Genomic DNA, 20,175 nt, shown 5'->3' on the forward strand with positions numbered 1-20,175 from the left:
TTTCTATAGAAAACCTTTCTTTCTTACGTGTGAAAGTTCACCCTCCTTGGAGGCTCTTCTTTGCTTCTCTAACACCTCTACCTTCATTTCTGCCATCCACCTACATCACAGTCTTTTTTCCCTAATTTATTGATGACGTTGATTCCTCCATTATGTAAATTGATTTTGAGATCTAACACCCATTCAAAAACTTCGCTCCACAGCTTCTAGGAAACTTTATAATTAATCACAAGAATTCAGTTGTTATTTTTAAAAAGACAATAAATGCAACATTTTGATCAGATGAAACAGAAATAACATATGAGGCAAAAAAAAAGAGAAAAAAGAATTACAAATCAGCAGAATAAGCATCCTCAAAATGATAAATGAAGATAATGAAATGCAAGAAAGAACAAATTATTTTGACTCAATCAAAATGGGGATAATAGGTATGGAAAGCACGAGGTTTGAGGACAAAGGAAGAACATTTATAAAGTTTGAGAAGTTTAAAAATAAAGATCTACAAAAGACTAGAATGAAAATTTTCAACAACACTGGGTACAAGAAGACAATGGGATGATAATTGAAGTATTAAAGTTAAAGAACTTTGAACCTAGACATTTATAACTAATAAAATATCCTATAAGTATGTGGGTGAAATAAAATCGCCCCTGATGAACATTGATGCAAAAATTCTCAACAAGATACTAGCAAGTCGAATCCAACAATACATTAAAAGAATTATTCAGGGGCGCCTGGGTGGCTCAGTCGGTTGAGTGACCGACTTCAACTCGGGTCATGATCTCGCGGTCTGTGGATTCGAGCCCTGCGTCGGGCTCTATGCTGACAGCTCAGAGCCTGGAGCCTGTTTCAGATTCTATGTCTCCCTCTCTTTCTGCCCCTCCCCCGCTCATGCTCTGTCTCTCTCTCTGTGTCAAAAATAAACATTAAAAAAATTTAAAAAAAAAGAATTATTCACCATGATCAAGTGGGATTTATTTATGCACTGCATGGGTGGTTCAATATCCACAAATCAATCAACGTGCTATACACATTAATAAAAGAGTGGATAAGAACCACATGATCCTCTCAATAGATGCAGAAAAATCATTTGACAAAAACAGCATCCTTTCTTGATAAAAACCCTCAAGAAAGTAGGGATAGAAGTAACATATCCTCAACATCATAAAAACCATATACAAAAGACCTATAGCTAATAACCTCCTCAATGGAGAAAAACGGAGAGCTTTTCCCCTAAGGTCAGGAACACAGGAGGGATGTCCACTCTCACCACTGCTGTTCAACATAATACTGGAAGTCCTAGCCTCAGCAATCAGACAACACAATGGAATAAAAGGCATCCAAATCAGCAAAGAAGTTGTCAAACTTTAATTCTTTGCAGACAACATGATACTCCTATGTAAAAAACATGAAAGACACCAAAAATTTAGTAGAACTGATACATGAATTCAGCAAAGTTGTAGGATATAAAATCAATGTACAGATATCTGTTACATTTCTATACACCAATAATGAAGCATCAGAAAATGAAATAAAGGAATGGATCCCATTTATAATTGCACCAAAGACTGTAAGGTACCTAGGAATAAACCTAAATAAGGAGGTCAAAGATATGTACACTGAAAACTATAGAATGCTTATGAAAGAAATTGAAGAAGACAGAAAGAAATGGAAAAACATTCCATGCTTATGGATTAAAAGAACAAATACTGTTAAAATATCTATATTACCCAAGGCAATCTACACATTCAATGCAATCTCTATCAAAATAACACCAGCATTATTTACAGAGCTAGATCAAACAATTCTAAAATCTGCATAGAAGCAGAAAAGACCCCAAATACTCAAAGTAATGTTGAAAAGAAAAAAAAGCTGGAAGCATCACAATTCTGTACTTCAACCTGTATTACAGTATTACAAAGCTGTAATCATCAAGACAGTACGGTACTGGCACAAAAACAGACACATAGATCAATGGAACAGAATAGAGAACCCAGAAACGGACCCAAAAATGTATGGTCCCAAAAATAATCTTCGACAAAGCAGGGAAGAATATCCAAAGGAAAAAAGATAGTCTCTTCAACAAATGGTGTTGGGAAAACTGAACAGCGACATGCAGAAGAATGAACCTGGACCACTTTCTTACACCAGACACAAAAATAAACTCAAAATGGATGAAAGACCTAAAAATAAGATAGAAAACCATCAAAATGCTAATGAAAAAAACAGGAATCAACCTCTTTGACCTTGGCCACAGCAAGTTCTTACAAGACATGTCTCTAGAGGCAAGGGAAAAATAAACAAACATGAAATTGGGACCTCATCAAGATAAAAAGCTTCTGCACAGCAAAAGAAACAGTCAAAAAAACTAAAAGGCAACCAATGGAATGGAAAAATATATTTTCAAATGACATATCAGGTAAAGGGTTAGTATCCAAAATCTATAAAAAACTTATCAAACTCAATACCCCTAAAAAACCAAATAATTCAGTTAAGAAATGAGCAGAAGACATGAATAGATACTTTTCTGAAGAAGATATCCAGATGGCTAACAGACACATGAAAAGATATTCAATAACACTCATCATCAGGGAAATACAAATCAAAACCACAATGAGATACCACCTCACACCTGTCAGAATGGCTAAAATTAATAACTCAAGAAACAACAGATGTTGGCAAGGATGGGGAGAAAGGGGAACCCTTTTGCACTGCAAACTAGTTCAGCCATTCTAGAAAATAGTATGGAGCTTCCTCAAAAAGTTAAAAATAGAACTACCCAATGACCCAGCAATTGCACTACTAGGTATTTTTCCAAAGGATATAAAAATGCTGATTTGAAGGGGCCATGCACTCCAATGTTACTAGCAGCATTATCAACAATAATCAAATTATGTAAAGAGCCCACTCCCTCAAAAAAAAAAAAAAATAATAAACATTAAAAAAAAGGTTGAGGGGAGCCTGGGTGGCTCAGTCGGTTAAGTGTCTGACTTTAGCTCTCATGGTCCATAGGTTCAAGCCCCACATTGGGCTCTGTGCTGACAGCTCACAGCCTGGAGCCTACTTTGGATTCTGTGTCTCCCTATCTCTCTGCCCTTCTGCTGCTCATTCTCTCTCTCTCTCTCTCTCTCTGTCTCCCTCTCCCCCCTGTAAAAATAAATAAATACATAAACATTAAAAAAAGAGCCCAAATTTCAATCAACTGATGAATGGATAAAGAAGTAATGGCATATATATATATATATATATATATATATATATATATATACTTATATATATATATATTTATGTATTATGGAATATTACTGGGCAATCAAAAAGAATGAAATCTTGCCATTTGCAACAATGTGGATGGAACTAGAGTATACTATGATAAATGAAATAAGTCAATCAGAGAGAGACAAATATCATATGATTTCATTCATATGTGAAATTTAAGAAACAAAACAGATGAATATAGGGGAAGGGAAGGAAAAATAAAATAAGATAAAGACAGAGGCAAACCATAGGAGACTGTAGCATAGAGGACAAACAGAGTTGACGGAGGGGAGGTGGGCGGGGGGGATGGACTAGATGGGTGATGGGTATCAAAGAAGGCACTTTTTATGATGAACATGGGGTGTTGTATGTAAGTGATGAATCACTAAATTTTACTCCTGAAACCAATACTACTCTGTATGTTAACTAACTTTGAATTTACATTTAAAAAAAAAGAAAAACACTCTTCCAAGAAATACTCCGGTTAGATTACAAATAAAAGTATGAAACCTATACAAAATATAAGAAAAAATGAGTAAGTAACAGTAACTTTTTCGTGGTCTAAACAAAAAGAATATGGATAGACAGAGAGATGATAAAGAAAGAGAGAGAGAGATACTATAAAATATCAGTACAGGAAGATAGGTGAGAACAAGAAGGATAAGGTAAGACCATACTCAGGAAGATTTTTACTTAAGGATACAACATAAATCTTTGTGAACAATGAGATAGATATAGAAAAAATATAACTATGCATTTTGAAAAGTTAGAGTAACAAAACAAAGAAAAAAAGAAAGACGTAACTTGTTCAATGGAGGATAGAAAAAAAGATGACAAATAATCAAAGTATAGTAATTTAAAAATATGAAAAAAATAAAACCTAATAGTAATAACAAGAATGTAAATGGGTTAACACACTGTTCAAGAAACTATCTCTCAAATTGTAAGAGGTATTGTAGTATTTAACTAATGTAAGAGATAAAGCTGAAAATAAAGTGAAAAGATGTCCCACAAATATGACTAAAAGGAAACTACAGCAGCAATGTTAATATTAGACCATATAAAATTTGATAAAATTTTAAAAGAAAAATAATACCAAATGATCATAAATTCATTTACACCTGAAAATATCTACAGCAACAATTTGTCAGAATTCTACAGAAAAATAAAGCAATAATTGCAGGTAAACATTTGAACTCACTTCTCTCAAAATCACAAATTTGAATTTAGTCTTCTCTTCACCTACTCTTTAGGACAGGCCTTGAGTCTTGTCATCCTCTAAACCACTCATTTCTAAAATCTTAAATTCCATTATCTCACTCATCAAAATGCAATCTTCCTTTTAGATGCAATCTAGACCCTGTTGCAAATCAACTAAACAATTTTCAGTTTAGGACTGTCTATGTCTTTGCCTTGTTATCTTTCTGCCTAGCCATCCTAAACATCTCCATCTTCTGTCAACTCTGAATTCAAGGTGGTAGAATGATTTCTGCCCACCATCCTACTGACATTCCTTTTGTTGCCATTTTCTTGACTGCTTGACTGCCAAATTCAATAGATATTTACCAGCTTTTGTTTTACTAGACTCAGCTACTAGAGCATTTAGATCATTCCTTCCTTCTTTAAACTAACTCTTTGGGTTCGAGGACACTACACTCGCTATCTTTTTATTTTACCTTTACAGCCCCTCTTCTCTGACCACCCCTTAAATATTGTTGATGGCTCAATCCCATCCTTTCTTCACAGCTCTCATGAGCTTTCTTTCTCATTTGAGCTTTCAAGTACTCCCCACATGCTGACAAGTCTCAACTATTTTCCTCCAGTCTAGACTACTCTCCTCGGGGAAAACTGGGATCTCTAGCTGTCACTAGCATCTCCGCATGGTGGTCTCCCAGATACCTCAACTCTAACATGTTCTAATAGAGGGTCTCATCCCCTCTCACTGCATTATAGAAATAACCTCCCAACTGGTCTTCTCCCTCTAGGACCCCTCCCCTACATAGCTGACAATGATATTAAAGTCAAATCCAATTATGTCACCCCAAACCCCACATTTAAACCTTTCACTCTATGCTGAGCATAGAGTGCCAACCTTTCCGTGATTTGTCCATTGCCTATATCTCTGATGTCACCTTTTGCCACAATCTGCCTACTCTTTTTCTGCTCACCTCATTTTCTTCTGTTCCCCATCTTTATTCTTCACTGGTGCTATCTCATCTAGCTAAATGCCCCACTAGCCACTTTCTCTAAGTTTTACTACTGACATTTCTGAATAAGAACAGCACTTTCATGCTCCTATTTATACCATTGTCCTTTCTACATAATATCATAATTATTTGCTAATGTTTTTTTCTCTCCTCTTCAACTTATACTTCCTACGAGATACAACAGATAAGAAAACAAGACAATGAATAATTAAAATGTAGCATGTGCTGTGAGAATGCTATGATTAGTGCAATTTTTGTCTATATGATATAGGTATTGCCATGAAAAGGCAGAGAATAAGCATTCTTCTACACAGAGAACCACCAGTAAAAGCACCTTAGAGAAGAAACCTGAAATGAATTTTGAAGAGTTACAATTATCTAGCCAAATGCTGGAGACTGAATGAGTAGTTGGTAAAGAAAGGACAGGAGAGGAGAGAACCTGGGCCACTAGTGAGAATCACTAGTGAACCCATATGACTGAAGCACAGAGTGGCATGGGGCCGCCGAATGATAAATCTGGATCAGGAGGCAAAGGTTAAGTGTGGAAGGGTCCTGTGTGCCATGAGTACAAATTTGGATTTTATCCTGGAAAGGCCCAGGATAAAAAGAAAAAAAAAGCTTCTTTTGATTTTCTATTTCATTGTCTCAGAAACCATTCATCATCATCAAGTTACTCCTAATACCAACCCCCAAATCCTGAATCTAAGGATGCTCTACACAGACTTTTTCTGTGGTAGCTATATTTTCTGAGGTCTTCTCTGAATTAATGAACTGCTCTCTGATGTCATAGGAAGACAAGCTTAGGAGAAAGAAACACCAAAGGATGGCAACAGCCACTCTCTCCCGAGCCCCCACTCTGCCTTTGTGTTTGGAACTTTAAAAATGCAAGCATCAAAACAACTCTTCAAGTCGTAGAAATGCTGGGAAGGTTAAGGATTGAGACCACGTGGCTAGTAAGTGGTAGCTCTAACCCCATACGGTCTGACTCTAAAGACTGCACACTTGCTGCTTTGTGACATGGACACCTAGCACGAATCAAAGAATATTAGGAAATTGCAACAACATAGGATACATCTTAGCTATGAAAGATAACAAGACCGTGAATGGTGGCCAGATGTGAAAATGCGCACTTGATAAGCCGAATCAAAGAGAACACACACTGATTAAAACTATAACACACTGGATAACATTATGATTAAATAGATATTAATGATAGAAGAACCTTTATATACCTAGTTGAAAAGACAACGGTTTAAAAAAAAATAGGAAAAAATCTTCTGTAGCCAATATGCACATCGCCCCTAGAACTCCACACCTCTTGAGGCTTTCAACCATTCTCAGACATGCAACTTTGACACCATCGAAAAGACCACTACGATCAAATAAATTTCCTTTAAAATGTGAAAAATTATAAAAGAAAAAGTAACCTGTGTGTCTAGAGAATAAAAACATTTACTAAGAAAAACTGAGAACACTGATATATGTTACTTATCCTTTCTTATTTTTTAGAAAACATATTTCATAAGATACATGATAAGATAATTTTATGGGTTTTGCCTAGGACTGGCATATGCATATCCTTTGGGATTTTTTTTCCTTAGAAATCAATCTTCTGCACCATGAAATGAACTTTGGAAGAAGGGGGTTGTAAGATAAATTGTATTGGTTGAGTTCTAATATTTACTATACAGATGATTTTCATCCTACATATATTTTTATGATCTTCTTAGAGTGAATAGAAAACCTACCTCTACATTCATTTTTTTAAACAAAATTCCTTAGATATCCACTACTGAAAAGTTTAAGTAAATATACATGTAAAGATTTATGCTCAGTTTTGGATTTCAAAGACTCCTGTTTTATGGTTGCTTTATATTTATTAAACAGTCTACCAGATCCTTATTATTTTCCCTTTTCCAGATTAAAGTAAAATTGGAAAAAAATGAAATCTTCCTCTGTCACTTGGAATTCTCATAATGGGATAGTGAGCATTACTCTGGTGACTGGAGGCTACAGACTTAATAGCTAAAAAGCAGCAACCTGAAATCAGTAATCATCATCAGGAATGTAGATTGGGAGATTAAATGTAGGAGATCATAGGATCATGGCTCCATCTAACAAATCAAATGGAAAAAAAGAAAAAGAAAGGAATAGAAAGTTCAGCTATGAATGTAGTTTTCTGCACTGAGATATTAAAGGAAGTCCTTTTCCCCAGGTCTAGTGGTTTGTCAGTTCAATTCATTCTTCAGTACTTTTTGAAGATTCATTCATAAGCAGGTCACAATAAATATAAACCCCATGACATCACACGTTTTTATTCATTTTGTATCCCTGGCACCTCTAAATTCCTGTGATTTAGTAAATGGTAGACATGTATTTGTGAAAACTATAAATGAGTAAATAATTAATAGTAAGAAATCCAGATACGATTCCATAAAATGTTAAGTGCAATAAGCTTTTTAGTCTTATTTCGGAGCACATATTGACTGCTGTTTAAAAAACTTCTTCCTATTTTATTTTAATGGGTATTTAAGATAATATAACTATTGATGAATATTTTAACTAAATATACCAGGAAATCTTTACAAAGCTAAATCTCTCTAATATAAATTACTGTTAGAGCTTAGTTTGACTCACACTGATACATAACTGAAACGAGTATTGAAAAATGAGTTTATATTTTATTATGCATAGTAATTAATATGTGCATAACTAACTATTATATATGAATCCATGAAGACATCCCTTGTGTTAAATGCATTTGCATTTGGAATGTTTACTATAAAAATGTAGACTTCAATTTCTTTACATTTTTCCTCAAAACCTGATTATAGGTTTTCATAAGTAGCTGTTAGACATACATGCCATTCCACATTGTCATCTTCTTTCCCAAGAGTTAGTAACTTGGTGAGTGGATTTCCAGTAAGGCCAGTGTCACTCTCGGGAGAAGGGTGCCCATGCTGTAGCAGAAGCGCACTGCTTGGCGTTGGAGGCTGTGACCGTTTAAGAGTCTGGTTGACGATTTGGTAGTCAAGGGTCATGAAGGGTTTTACTTGTCTCTGCACTTTCTGTAGCTGGGACTTCGCAGGACTTTCCAGGTGTGCTGAGACCTACAAAATAGAAACAGAACAAATGTGTAGTAACGTTCGGTGAATTCGAGTTCCACCTTCAACAACTGAATTATGACAGACACACCACAATATCTGCTTCTCTCAAATTTATGATTCGTGCTTCTGTCATAATTTATACAAGATACTAGTAGGTGATAGTTTTTAAGAAGTAATTTAAACTTACTAAAATATTTTTAGTGCTAATTCATTTTTTAAAGAATAGCCCTCAAAATAATATGCAGCCGAACCAAAATTTGGAATAAACACATAAGCCCCAATACTTCTTGAGGTTCCAGAAAAGAAAGCCTAAAATAATACAAGGAAAATATAGCTGATTCACTATTATTAGTAATTTTCATATAATATGTATTTCCTGGATTTTTTATATTACAAAAAATATTCTATGGGACATAATCACAACTATTTTTTATTAAATATATATATATTTATGTTTGTTTATTTATTTTGAGAAAGAGAGAGCAATGGGGGAGGGGCAGAGAGAGAGAGGGAGAGAGAGAAAATCCCAAGCAGGCTCTGCACTGTCGATGCGGGGTCGAACTCACAAGCCGTGAGATCATGACCTGAGCCAAGACCTTTAATGAGCCACCCAGGCGCCTCATTACTTTTTTTTAATATTTTATTATTTATTCTTGAGAGACAGAGAGAGACAGAATGTGAGCGGGGGAAGGGCAGCGAGAGGGAGAAACAGAATCTGAAGCAGGCTCCAGGCTCTGAGCTGTGTCCACAGAGCCCTAGGCAGGGCTTGAACTCACAAGCTGTGAGATCATGACCTGAGCCAAAGTCGGAGGTTTAACCAACTGAGCCACCCAGGTGCCCCTCAGGTGTCTCATTATTAAATATTTAAAAAAATTATCCAAGATGGAGAAGAACTAGAAATATATATACTAAATATGAAATGTGATTCTTTATGGGTGGCGAATATGTAGGTGATTTTTTTTTTACCTTTCTATATTTTTTAAAGTTTCTGTGCTAGACTTATTTTTATTTTTAAAAATCTTATTTTTAGGGGCATCTGATTCGATCTTGATCTTAGGGTCATGAGTTCAAGCCCCAGTATAGAGTTCCATAAATTAATTAATTAATTAATTAACAAATAACATCTTATTTTTAAACCTTTCCATATTCTCACTTAATAATAATCATGTAGAGTACTATGAATTGAAGGAATCGTTCAGAGAAAAATCTAACCAGTGTCATGTGCCAACTAAACAACTATCCAGTATTTTGAAAGCCCTTTTCAAAACACAGCCTTAAAATTCTGTTAGTTATCGCAGTTAACGATTTAACATTAATTGCATAAGGGCAGTTGTAAGCATTTCAAGCTTTTCCTGTAAAAGACTCTGAAAGTAGTATTGCCTGCCTGTCCTCTTTATATTTACTATGCTGTGATGTGGCTTCTAATACATTTTCCTCAAGTGGCCTATATATAAACCTATTTAATATTTCCCTCATGTTAAACAATAGTAAAGACTGCGATACAGTGCTTATTTTTCCTTTTATTTCAGCGACACAAACTACTCCTTAAATCCCTTAACATGCATTAACTCAGATAAATAGCCTTTACAAAGTATTTTGCATTTAAATTAGCTGGTTTGGGGTACAATATTGTAGTAGTTACTTTAGTTTAATTCTGTTATGCTGACATTTTTAGCATTATTTTAATTGTACCTCCATAAAATAATTTTTCAGTCATATAAAAAAGATTAAGATTGGTAATAAAGATTACACATATTACTAATTATACTGCTATGAGCTTTAAAGTTGTAAAATAACATTTCATTAAAATGCCAGTGGTAATTTTTTTAGGGTAGCTATTTAGATTATTTTACAGTTTTAGTTAATCCTTCTTAATCTGCATATACGCACAAAATATACATTATAAATAGCATCTTCAGATTTACAAATCATACAATGTGACAGAAGACTAAAGAACATTGTATACCTACAAATGAAAAATACCTCCCGTTCTGAGAAAAGTATGTTGAATCAGAATTTACAACGCTCATTAACTAATTCATTTTTCACTTTGCATCCATTGACTCTAAGAGCCTTCATTAGAGTACTTATTGCATTTGGTGTTACATCAAGAGTACAAGAGAAGTCGTAAATGTGATCCCAGGGCTCTACAAGCTTATGATCTAGGTGGGTAGTATTAATGTACAATTACAGTAATAATAATAATAATAATAATATGCAACAGGTATCAGGCACTGTGCTAAGCTATTTACATTCATTATTTCATTTAATCTTTGTTACAGCCTTAGGAGGGAAGTATCATTAGTATCCTCACTGCACTAGGTAGATGAAGCCACTGGGACAGAGAGATGTAATAACATGCCTCCTCTCACTCTGCTAGTAAGGGATGGAGCTGGAATACAGAAACTGCCTTCTTAAACACTATGCAATCTTGGCCCTTGAATAAATAATTGAAGTGACTAAAGTGCAAAGCCAAAGCTTAGGGTTGCGTACAATGAATTAAAAATGCCACAAAAAGCAGTGGCTTTTTAAAATGAATTATAAGAGAAAGTGGTTATAAATCAGGTATTGGAAGGAAATGGCCCTGTACATGCGGCAAAGGGAAGGAAATCTCAAATACAAAAGATCAAAGAAAACAAGAAAGAAGACAAAAAATTGGGAGATGGTCACAAATGTTAGTTGTCGAAAAGAACTCACATGAGTATGTTTCCTTTCTCAAAGCAAGACTACCATCTCCTCTTTAGACCATTCTATACAGATACAGAATAAAATATAAAATGGGATCAACCCTAATTATGCCTAAATTATTGTGGGTTTTTTTTTTTTTGTTTCTTTGTTTTTTTGTTTTTTACAGAGAATTACAATGGGTTAGTAGGCAAAAGGGAAGACTGTCTGGGACAGTCATAGAACAGTTATAGAACATCCATAGGGTAAGCATAAGGGATTAAAGCTTAGTGGAGCAGGGAAAGATAATAATGGGATGTGAAAAAACTACTGCCCAGAAAATCTCCATCTCCTTCAATAATGAACTGATACCAGAACAATGAGACAGGTAAGTGTAAAGCAGCAACTACACCACATGCAACCTATTTTAAAATATTTTTAAATTGCCTGGCCTGAAGTCACAGCCACACAGCTACTGGATCTCTTTACTGAAGGCCCCAGTATTTTGTGAGATAAAGTAGATGAAATGATAGGTTGCCATTCTTCACTTATCCACTTATTTAAGAATATTTTTTTGAGCGCCAAATGCATATGCACTGAGTGGTACACTGAAGGTAGAAGGGAACTAACCACAGTGTCTGCCTTCATAGAGTTGTGGTCTAGTCCAAGTTTAGAAAGATAGGAGGAGAGGGGCTCCTGGGTGGCTCTGTCAGTTAAGTGTCCGACTTCAACTCAGGTCATGATCTCATGGTCAGTGGGTTCAAGCCCCACATCAGGCTCTGTGCTGACAGCTCAGAGCCCGGAACCTGCTTCAGATTCTGTGTCTCCCTCTCTCTCTGTCCCTCCCCTGCTCACATTCTGTCCCTCTCTCTCACTCTCTCTTAAAACTAAATAAACATTAAAAAAATAGTGAAAAAGAAAGATGAGGAGAAAGAGAAGAAAAATATGAGATATCTAAGGGCAAGGACAGTGTTTACCTTGCTGGCTGCTTTACTGCCATTCATCCTGTACATAACCCAGAGAATGGCACACAGCAGGTGATTAAAATTGTGTTTGCATGTGTTCAATGAATGAATGAATGAGTCATTAAAGTACAGTGTTTGAATAACTTTCATAGTACCATGGAGAGCTTTGGGAATCCACTAAAAGAGCTGGTAAACCATGACCAGAATATCAAAGTCTATACCTAGAAAGCTGGAGCAGCTGTAGACTGTGATTTAGTTCATTGGACTTTCAAAGAGATTGAGACCATCCAAATGTAAGGAAATTTTGCTTACAAAAGCAGTAAGTAAATCATATCCCCAGAACTCTGTACTATGCTTGAACACTATCACTCTGACACGCTGCCATTGCAAACTAAACATAACGATGGTCAAATCCAAGCTTCTGTCTATACGCAGAAGTCTATTTTATTCCATTTAAAAGAATGTATGTACTTATAGTCTCCGTATTTTCCAAACTGTTATAAATAAATATAAAGTGTGAATGTGGTAAGAGATACTTATACCAGGAAGTGTAGGCTGAAGATTAATATTTCAATTGAGTACAAAAATGTATCCATGAGCATCCTGGCAGCCAAGGGAAAATGGGAAGTTTAATATATGTATATATATTATATAAGGTGGAACCTGTGATATTGCAGACATTTGAGCATTTTTGATCTGTAGTGTTTGCCCCATGTGGGTCAACCTAATATATATTTCTTATTAAGTAGTTAGATCATACCAGTTCTGAGGAGAGACAAATATTTTTGTGAATAATACCTGAGAATTTATAAGCTGCATATTTTCATGGATGACTTTAACAAAATATTGAACAAAATTCCAATAAGCAGTTTTTGTAAAATATGCAATGAAATTCTTCATATCCCCATATTTAAAAAAATATTTTCTTAATTTGGGTCACCCAGGAAATACAGCCTAAGACTTGCCTAGGGGAGGTTTCATGGGGCGGGGGGTGGTGGGTGATTTCAGAACCTGAGCCACAGTAGGGTGAGGAAAGCAGGATCAGGCACAGGGAAGAGTGGCTCAGTTGCGAAGTTGACCATCTAGGCGATGCACCATCACATCCACTATGTTTATTTCGGAAAAAAGGCCCAAAGCATAATATGCATCAGTGCAAGTGAAACGTCCAAAATACATTAACTTGTACAAATGTGACTGGACACTTAGATAGCACTTCCAGCCTCCAGGGCAATTTACACTGCAGACTCCATGTTCAGATACACTGATCCAGAGGGTCACCTGATAGGATCATCATCCTGATATCAATTGTCTCAAACTAACCTTTAGATAGAAATTATGGTGTTAACAAGAAGTTCCATTATTTGGAGTTAAAAAACTAAAAAGGCTAGCTTAAAAGTCCATTTTTTTAAGATTTCAAATGCAGTTTAGATTCCCATGTTCTTATAAAGGGATATGATCTTTTAAGAAGTTAGAAATAACGTATTAGTGAGCTACACAAATGTTTAGAACCACTAATGCGAGAACTAGAGCAATGTGCTTAATGGGTAAACAATTTTTTAAAAAAATCAGAATCACACAAACTCCTGCAAATACAATAAACTAAAGGGAAGGAGTTGGTCAGGAAGCAAAAAATGCATACTCCTGGTTTTAGGAAACATGATTGGAGAATCACCTCACAAAGGCAAGATGTATGTATCTGTGTTGTTGTTGTTGTTGTTTTCCTTTTTCTATTTGTTTTTAGACTAGAATAGATGCAGGAATCCTTATTACCGAGAGAATTGATGGAGGTCCACGAGAAAGCAGCCTAATGTCATAAAAAAAAAAAAAAAAAAAGTCAGCTATCATTCTCTGACAATAGTAGGTGAAACAAAAGATGATTTAGGGTAACTGATAATCTAATAAAAAAATTTTTTAAGTCTCAGAATTTAGATCAAGCTTGTGAGGGTTCAAATTTACAAATCAGCAAAGATTTCATTAGAAATTAAATAATGTTAACAAAATGTTATTAATTGACCTTATTTGCATTTGGGTGTAAGATCTCTTGGTAGGTAGAAGACTGTGGAGTAATGTGGGCCAGCCATGCAGTGCTGGCTAGAAGGACTCTCTATGCCCCCATGTGGAGTCATTCTTACTTTCACACAGTGGTTTTCAAATTATGCTCCTAGATACATGAGTTCATTGCTCCAATTTACTTTTCAGTGTTCTACACTGTAGTCTTTTGACCTAGTTCTTGTATGGGTTTCATATCCCATCAGTGGATAACAACAGAGAGAGTATATTGTACAAAGAAATTTTAGAAGTAAGTAGGTAGTTGCACCAAAAAATCTTTGAAGGACTCCACCAACCCTGTGATTCTCCATCTATACATAGTTGTATCTTACCTCCTTAATACTGCCATCCATCATATAAATACTTATAAATATGATCCATTCACATATGTAAGGTTTTTTTAAAATGTTATCTTTTTATAGAGAAACCATAAGATAATGATAAAAGCCCTCAGCTAATTCTTTCAACATTTACTGAGAGTTTAACATTTAATGAGAGTTTGCTCTTTGTTAAAGCCAGTCCCAAGGGAAAGTCATTCCTCTCTAGAAAGCAGGTCTATGACCCACGTGTCACTATCCACCTGGAGACCACTTATCTAAACTGAGGGCACAGGACCTGGGAGGAGATAAAACACCTTCTGGATACTGGCTTTTTGAAACTCAAAACTAAAAAGTGATGGCAAACATCACATGAGCAATTATCTCAATAAGAAGACTTTTTATCACCATTAATTTGACTAGCCAAACAAATCAATCAAGCAAACATGGACACCTACCTAATAAGCATGTTTAGACTATCTGAAAGGAGAGAAACAGAAATCTATTCAGCAAGAAATAGATTTAGAGTAAATATAGTACTCTGTGATAGTAAATAAAAACATATACACTGCCACCAAACACACGCATTTGCATGCATGTACACACTCACACACCCCTATGAAAAAGCAGCACAGATAATACCATTCACTACAACATGACAGTCCTTATTTAATTTTGTTAATTTTGTACTAAGCTTGAATTTAATAAATGAAGCAAAAGCTTGGACTTCACAAGTGAGTAATAGGTAACTATTCATTATGTTCCTAGCATCAGAGGTATATAAGAAGAAATCTATTTTGGGGGGCTTATGAATCTACTACCTCTAGGTACCTACTCATAAATGCCACATGACATTTGTTAATGTTATACAGTAAAGATTAATAACTCATTTCTTCAAATCTTACTTTCTTCATAGCAGTCTTTGGATATGATATATCCATAAATCTCATCTTGACTAAACCTAAAATTATACAGTCGAGCTTGTCTGATTGAGATATAACTATTGAACAAAGTAGGGCCCGGTTCATCAAAAGTTTTACTTAGGTTTCTGAATAACTGTCAGCATATTTCAGCTGAGTATTATATAATCCAAAGCTATTTAATGGATAATAATGTAAAATATGATTGTAACATATTCCTTCAGTCACAATCATCTGAATTTGGATAATTCCAATGGTATGTCTTTCAGGAGAGACCTCCACTTAGAAGACTTTAAAGAGGCATTAATATTATTAAGCAGAGTTTGTTTAATTCAGTAGTGTTCTATCAGTAAAAATGCTTGTACTCCATGTACACTTGTATTTACACTATAAAGTCTAAGCTTCCCTTATAACTCAATCTAGCTCCATCTATACTTGCACTGATTTGTTTTGTTGATGCTAGCATCTCAGGAAAATTACTATATTATACCTTTAAAAGAATTAGAACAAATATCAGCAATAATTGTGGCTTACTTGTGCTGATCTGTTTTTAAGAGCATGTGTATTTGGAGTTTTTGAGCCACAAACATCAATGAAGAATCACATCCAGAGTCTAACCACCTCATGTTGGCTTCAGAACAACACAAAAGGACCTGCACACACTCAAGTCAACTGGCAACAACATCAATGACTAAAATATGTTAATATGAAACATGGAGATAACTTGAGCCATAATACTTCAAAATATATTTGAACATCTGTACTCAGAGGTTTAGCATTTACTGATTCTACAAATATTTTTGAGTGCCTACTACAGATCAGATTTTATTCAACTATAATAAGTTCTGGGGATATAATTATGAACAAAAGAGACAATCCAGTCTTCAAAGAGTTCACAGTTTATTAGGAGAGATAGATAACTAAACACATAATTGTAACAAAATGTGATAAACTATGTGAAAGTAAAAGGTATCACAAAAGCAAGCAGAATGACCCAGGCAAAAGGGAAGCAAGTTATTCAAATGAACGTGTGTGCCTGGATACTTATGTAGGTAACAGTGGTGAGCAAAGTGAAACATGGTCTCTCTCCTCATGCAGCTTTTGGACAGGCAAAAGGGACAGATGTTAATCAAACTATCGCACAAATGACTGTAAATTCTCAAGCTCTGTAACAGGAAGGAGAGATACCTAAGACTATGAGCCTGTGGACAGAAATTATTTAGACAGAAGTTAGGGATGGCTTAGAGGAAGGGATGATAGGACTGAATCTGGAAGATGACAAGGAAGTAACTAGAGCAAGAGTATAGAGAAAGAATTCCGAGAAAGAATTCCAGGGAGATGGAACAGCATGTGCAAAGACCTTGATGAGAGGAAGCAAGAGAAAAATGCTTGGGAGGAATTAAAGAACTGGAGCAGAGAGCTGACAGGTGTGGGATAGAAGAGGCCAGCACAACCAGTCCATGCAATCCTGCAGGTATATAAATGTGTCTTATTCTCTTTATCACAGCAAAGGGGAGAGTAGTAGTTCAGCCAGATGAACTCTAGGGGGTAAAAGGAGAGTGCAGGAAATAAAAAAGGGTGGTTTGAACTAAGATCAGGTGACATGGGTGAGGTAGTCACATGGAAACAAGTAGCTGGATTTAAGAGATGTTCCGAAATAGATTAAGAAATGACCCCTGAGTTTGTGGCTTAAGTAACTGAATGAATAGTGATGCCCTTCCCAGAGAAGACTGGAGTTTTGGGAGGGACAGAGAATCCTAAGTTTGGTTTTGAACACATTGAGTTTGTGAAGTTTGGAAGATATCCAAGAGGGTATGTGAAGTAGACAGCTAGACAAATGGTTCTGGAACTCAGAAGTCAAGTATGGACCATGGATACAACTAATTTGACATTTACACTTAGATGGTAACTGATGAGATGATTTGTGGAGGGTGAACAGAATTAGAAGAGGGCCTAGAACAAAACATGGTGGACTCCCAAGCTCTAATTACACGTGGAGCAATAAATTTTGTATTTTTCCCCTAGGTCCTATTGATTTCTTTCACATATTTTACCAAATGTTCGCTCAAAGTTTATATGGGTTATATGGGAGTAAATCCTCCTAAATTAAATAATTATTAGTTCTTTATATTTCCAAAGTCATGCATTCAACCCATTGATGTAGATACAGACTTATTTCTTAATCCAATTGCATCACAACTCTCATTATCAGTTCTCAACCTTTTAATAGCAATTTTAAAATCCAAAAAGCTCTGAAAACCAGAAGTAGTTTTGTGGTTGTTGCTGTTTTGTTTGCTTTTTTAAGTCTGGTGCAAACCCATTTGGTGACAAAATCCGATCTGAAATAAAGTAAGGCTATTTATAATCTTTCTTTATCTCACTTATAGTAGATATTCATAGGAATTTCTGCAGATATATTAATGTGTTTGAATATGGGATGCAGTCTTGGGCCTCTCTGGGGTTGTCAAGGTATGAGTAGTAATGTACCACATTACCTTTCAATATCTGAAGTACTGAGAATTCTAAAACACACCTAGCCCTAGTTTTCTGGATAATAGATTTTGTACTCTTTTGGTTTATTGACTGAACATCCTGTAGAAAAGACATGCTATAGGCTTTGCATAAATTATTTTATTTAATCTTATCATAAATTAAAAATTCAAATAGGCCTGCACTATTATTTTTTAAAACTTCAGCACAATATTTAATTCTATTTTATTTTCTGAAATTATAATGTATCAATAGTCAAAATTCAAATTGAGCATATACTATCTCTTGGGGAAGAAATGCGATGAAGAAATGTGCTTTCTGATTCAACAGACAAACTGAATGAATGAAAGATGTGTTTTTCCTTTAATAAGAAGGAATTTTTCAGGTGTAACATTATATTTTTGATATTATTAGACATATTTATATGTAGTGCCTATAGCTGTGTTTAAATGAGTTGATGCTATTCTTGGAAGCTTCAGAAGTTTCTCATACAATTAACTTGCCTTCTGTAAATGTAGAAATATACCAGTTAGTTATTTAAGCTAGATTCATTAAAATGTCTTAAATTTCTTTTTTAAAAAGTTTATATGACTGCATTTAAACTTAAACATTAATATTTAATAAGAGGACTTTTATAAAGCAAAAGATATTTTGCTTCAGAAATCAACAATTGGGCTTAGATGATATTTTATACTTCACAGTTCCTTTCAACTTAAAACAAAGCTCTAATGTAATAGTTAAATGTAATTTTTTTCATCCTCAGCATAGTGACCTTAAATCATTTTCATTATGAAGTTGTAAATGTTCTTTCAAGGATTCACAGAATAAAGGAGCAACAAGACTGACTTCTTTAAAAGGTCTTATTTCAAATACCTTGGAAAGTCATCAGTGCATTTATTTTTAATTTTACATGTTCTAAAATAGATTCAAAACCATAAATAAGAATACCTGGGACCAAAATCCAAATCTCCCTATTAATTCTTGTCGTTGCTTGCATCATTCTGTTACAAATGCATTATATTTTCCATCTTTAATATATCTAATGGTTAGATTTGGGATAATATTAATATATCATCAACTTATACAGACCTTGAAGAAGAAAGTCACAGGCCACATAAGGTAGTTGAATTTATAACAAAGAAATTTGCGTATTTTGTGAGATTAAAAAGATCATAAAGGTTTATTCCTGGAAAAAAAATTCTAAACAATTCAAGTGGTTTTATCCTATCTCGGGTTTGAAAACTTTTTATATCCTTTATCTACTTTATGAGTTGATATATGATCATCAATTAATGAAGTCATTTTTATCATAATAAAATGTCATCATTAGAACTGCAGTATTCCAGTCTAACCACTTTCTAAAGAATATGATTGGGGCATTTTAGGTAGTTAAATATTAAAATAATCTAATTGAAAATGAGACTATGAGATTATTCATTTTGATTGACAAACTGCAGAAAATGGCTTTGTTTCATACGTACATTTCTATCACTTAATTTTTACAGTTATTATTCATATTTCTGGGGAAAAAAGGTAAAATTTGCATTGTCTTTGTTTTACTTAACTAGTAAATATGATGATCTCTGGCTCTTTGTGTTTTAAATGCATCTGTTATTACTTTATCTACATTAATCAAATTTTTCAAGTAATCATGCCTTCATGTAGGAAAGGCCTTCCGGTACATAGGTGTAGATACACCTCTCCTTGTCACAGAAGAACAATGTTTCCTTAGAATCAAAGAAACACACTCCCATCTTAAATTTTTTGGAGTTATAGAAAGTACATAGCCATGAAACATGAATTCATTGAGAAGACTGATCACAGAACCTCATGGACTAATTGAACGCCCCAGAATGCCGAATAATAGTAGTCACTGTCACACATAGAATCAAACATTCCAATGGTTGAAGTAGGGACTTTTGTCCTCATTCCATAGATGAAGAAACTAAAGCTCAAACAGGTTATCGGACTTGGTCACAATCACACAGGCAAAAAAAAAAAAAAAAAAAAAAGTGAACTCTGCTTCTTGTCTTCTGATTGCAAGTAGGATATTCTTTCAACTACAAGGTATTAATTATCAGTTCACAAGGATAATAAAAATGAACTCCAGCCTCCACTATTAGAAAACAAATTGTGTCCTATATCTGTATACAAGTATCAATCAGCTGATTCCACTCTGGTGGAAAAATCTTTGGAGT

At 34.7% G+C, this 20,175-nt stretch overlaps 1 protein-coding gene across 4 annotated transcripts in view; it reads right to left on the minus strand.

Moving 5' to 3' along the window:
* Positions 1-20,175, minus strand: part of TFEC (transcription factor EC) — a 135,506-nt gene that overhangs the window by 38,451 nt on the left and 76,880 nt on the right. For all 4 annotated transcript variants that reach the window (XM_078440264.2, XM_060632948.3, XM_060632945.3 and 1 more), the window contains exon 2: positions 8,327-8,575. In XM_078440264.2, the coding sequence (XP_078296390.1) occupies positions 8,327-8,575 (249 nt within the window). The remainder of the gene's footprint in view (positions 1-8,326; positions 8,576-20,175) is intronic.

Source organism: Panthera onca, chromosome A2 (genome assembly GCF_046562875.1).
Source record: "Panthera onca isolate mPanOnc1 chromosome A2, mPanOnc1 haplotype 2, whole genome shotgun sequence".
Lineage (NCBI taxonomy): Eukaryota > Metazoa > Chordata > Mammalia > Carnivora > Felidae > Panthera > Panthera onca.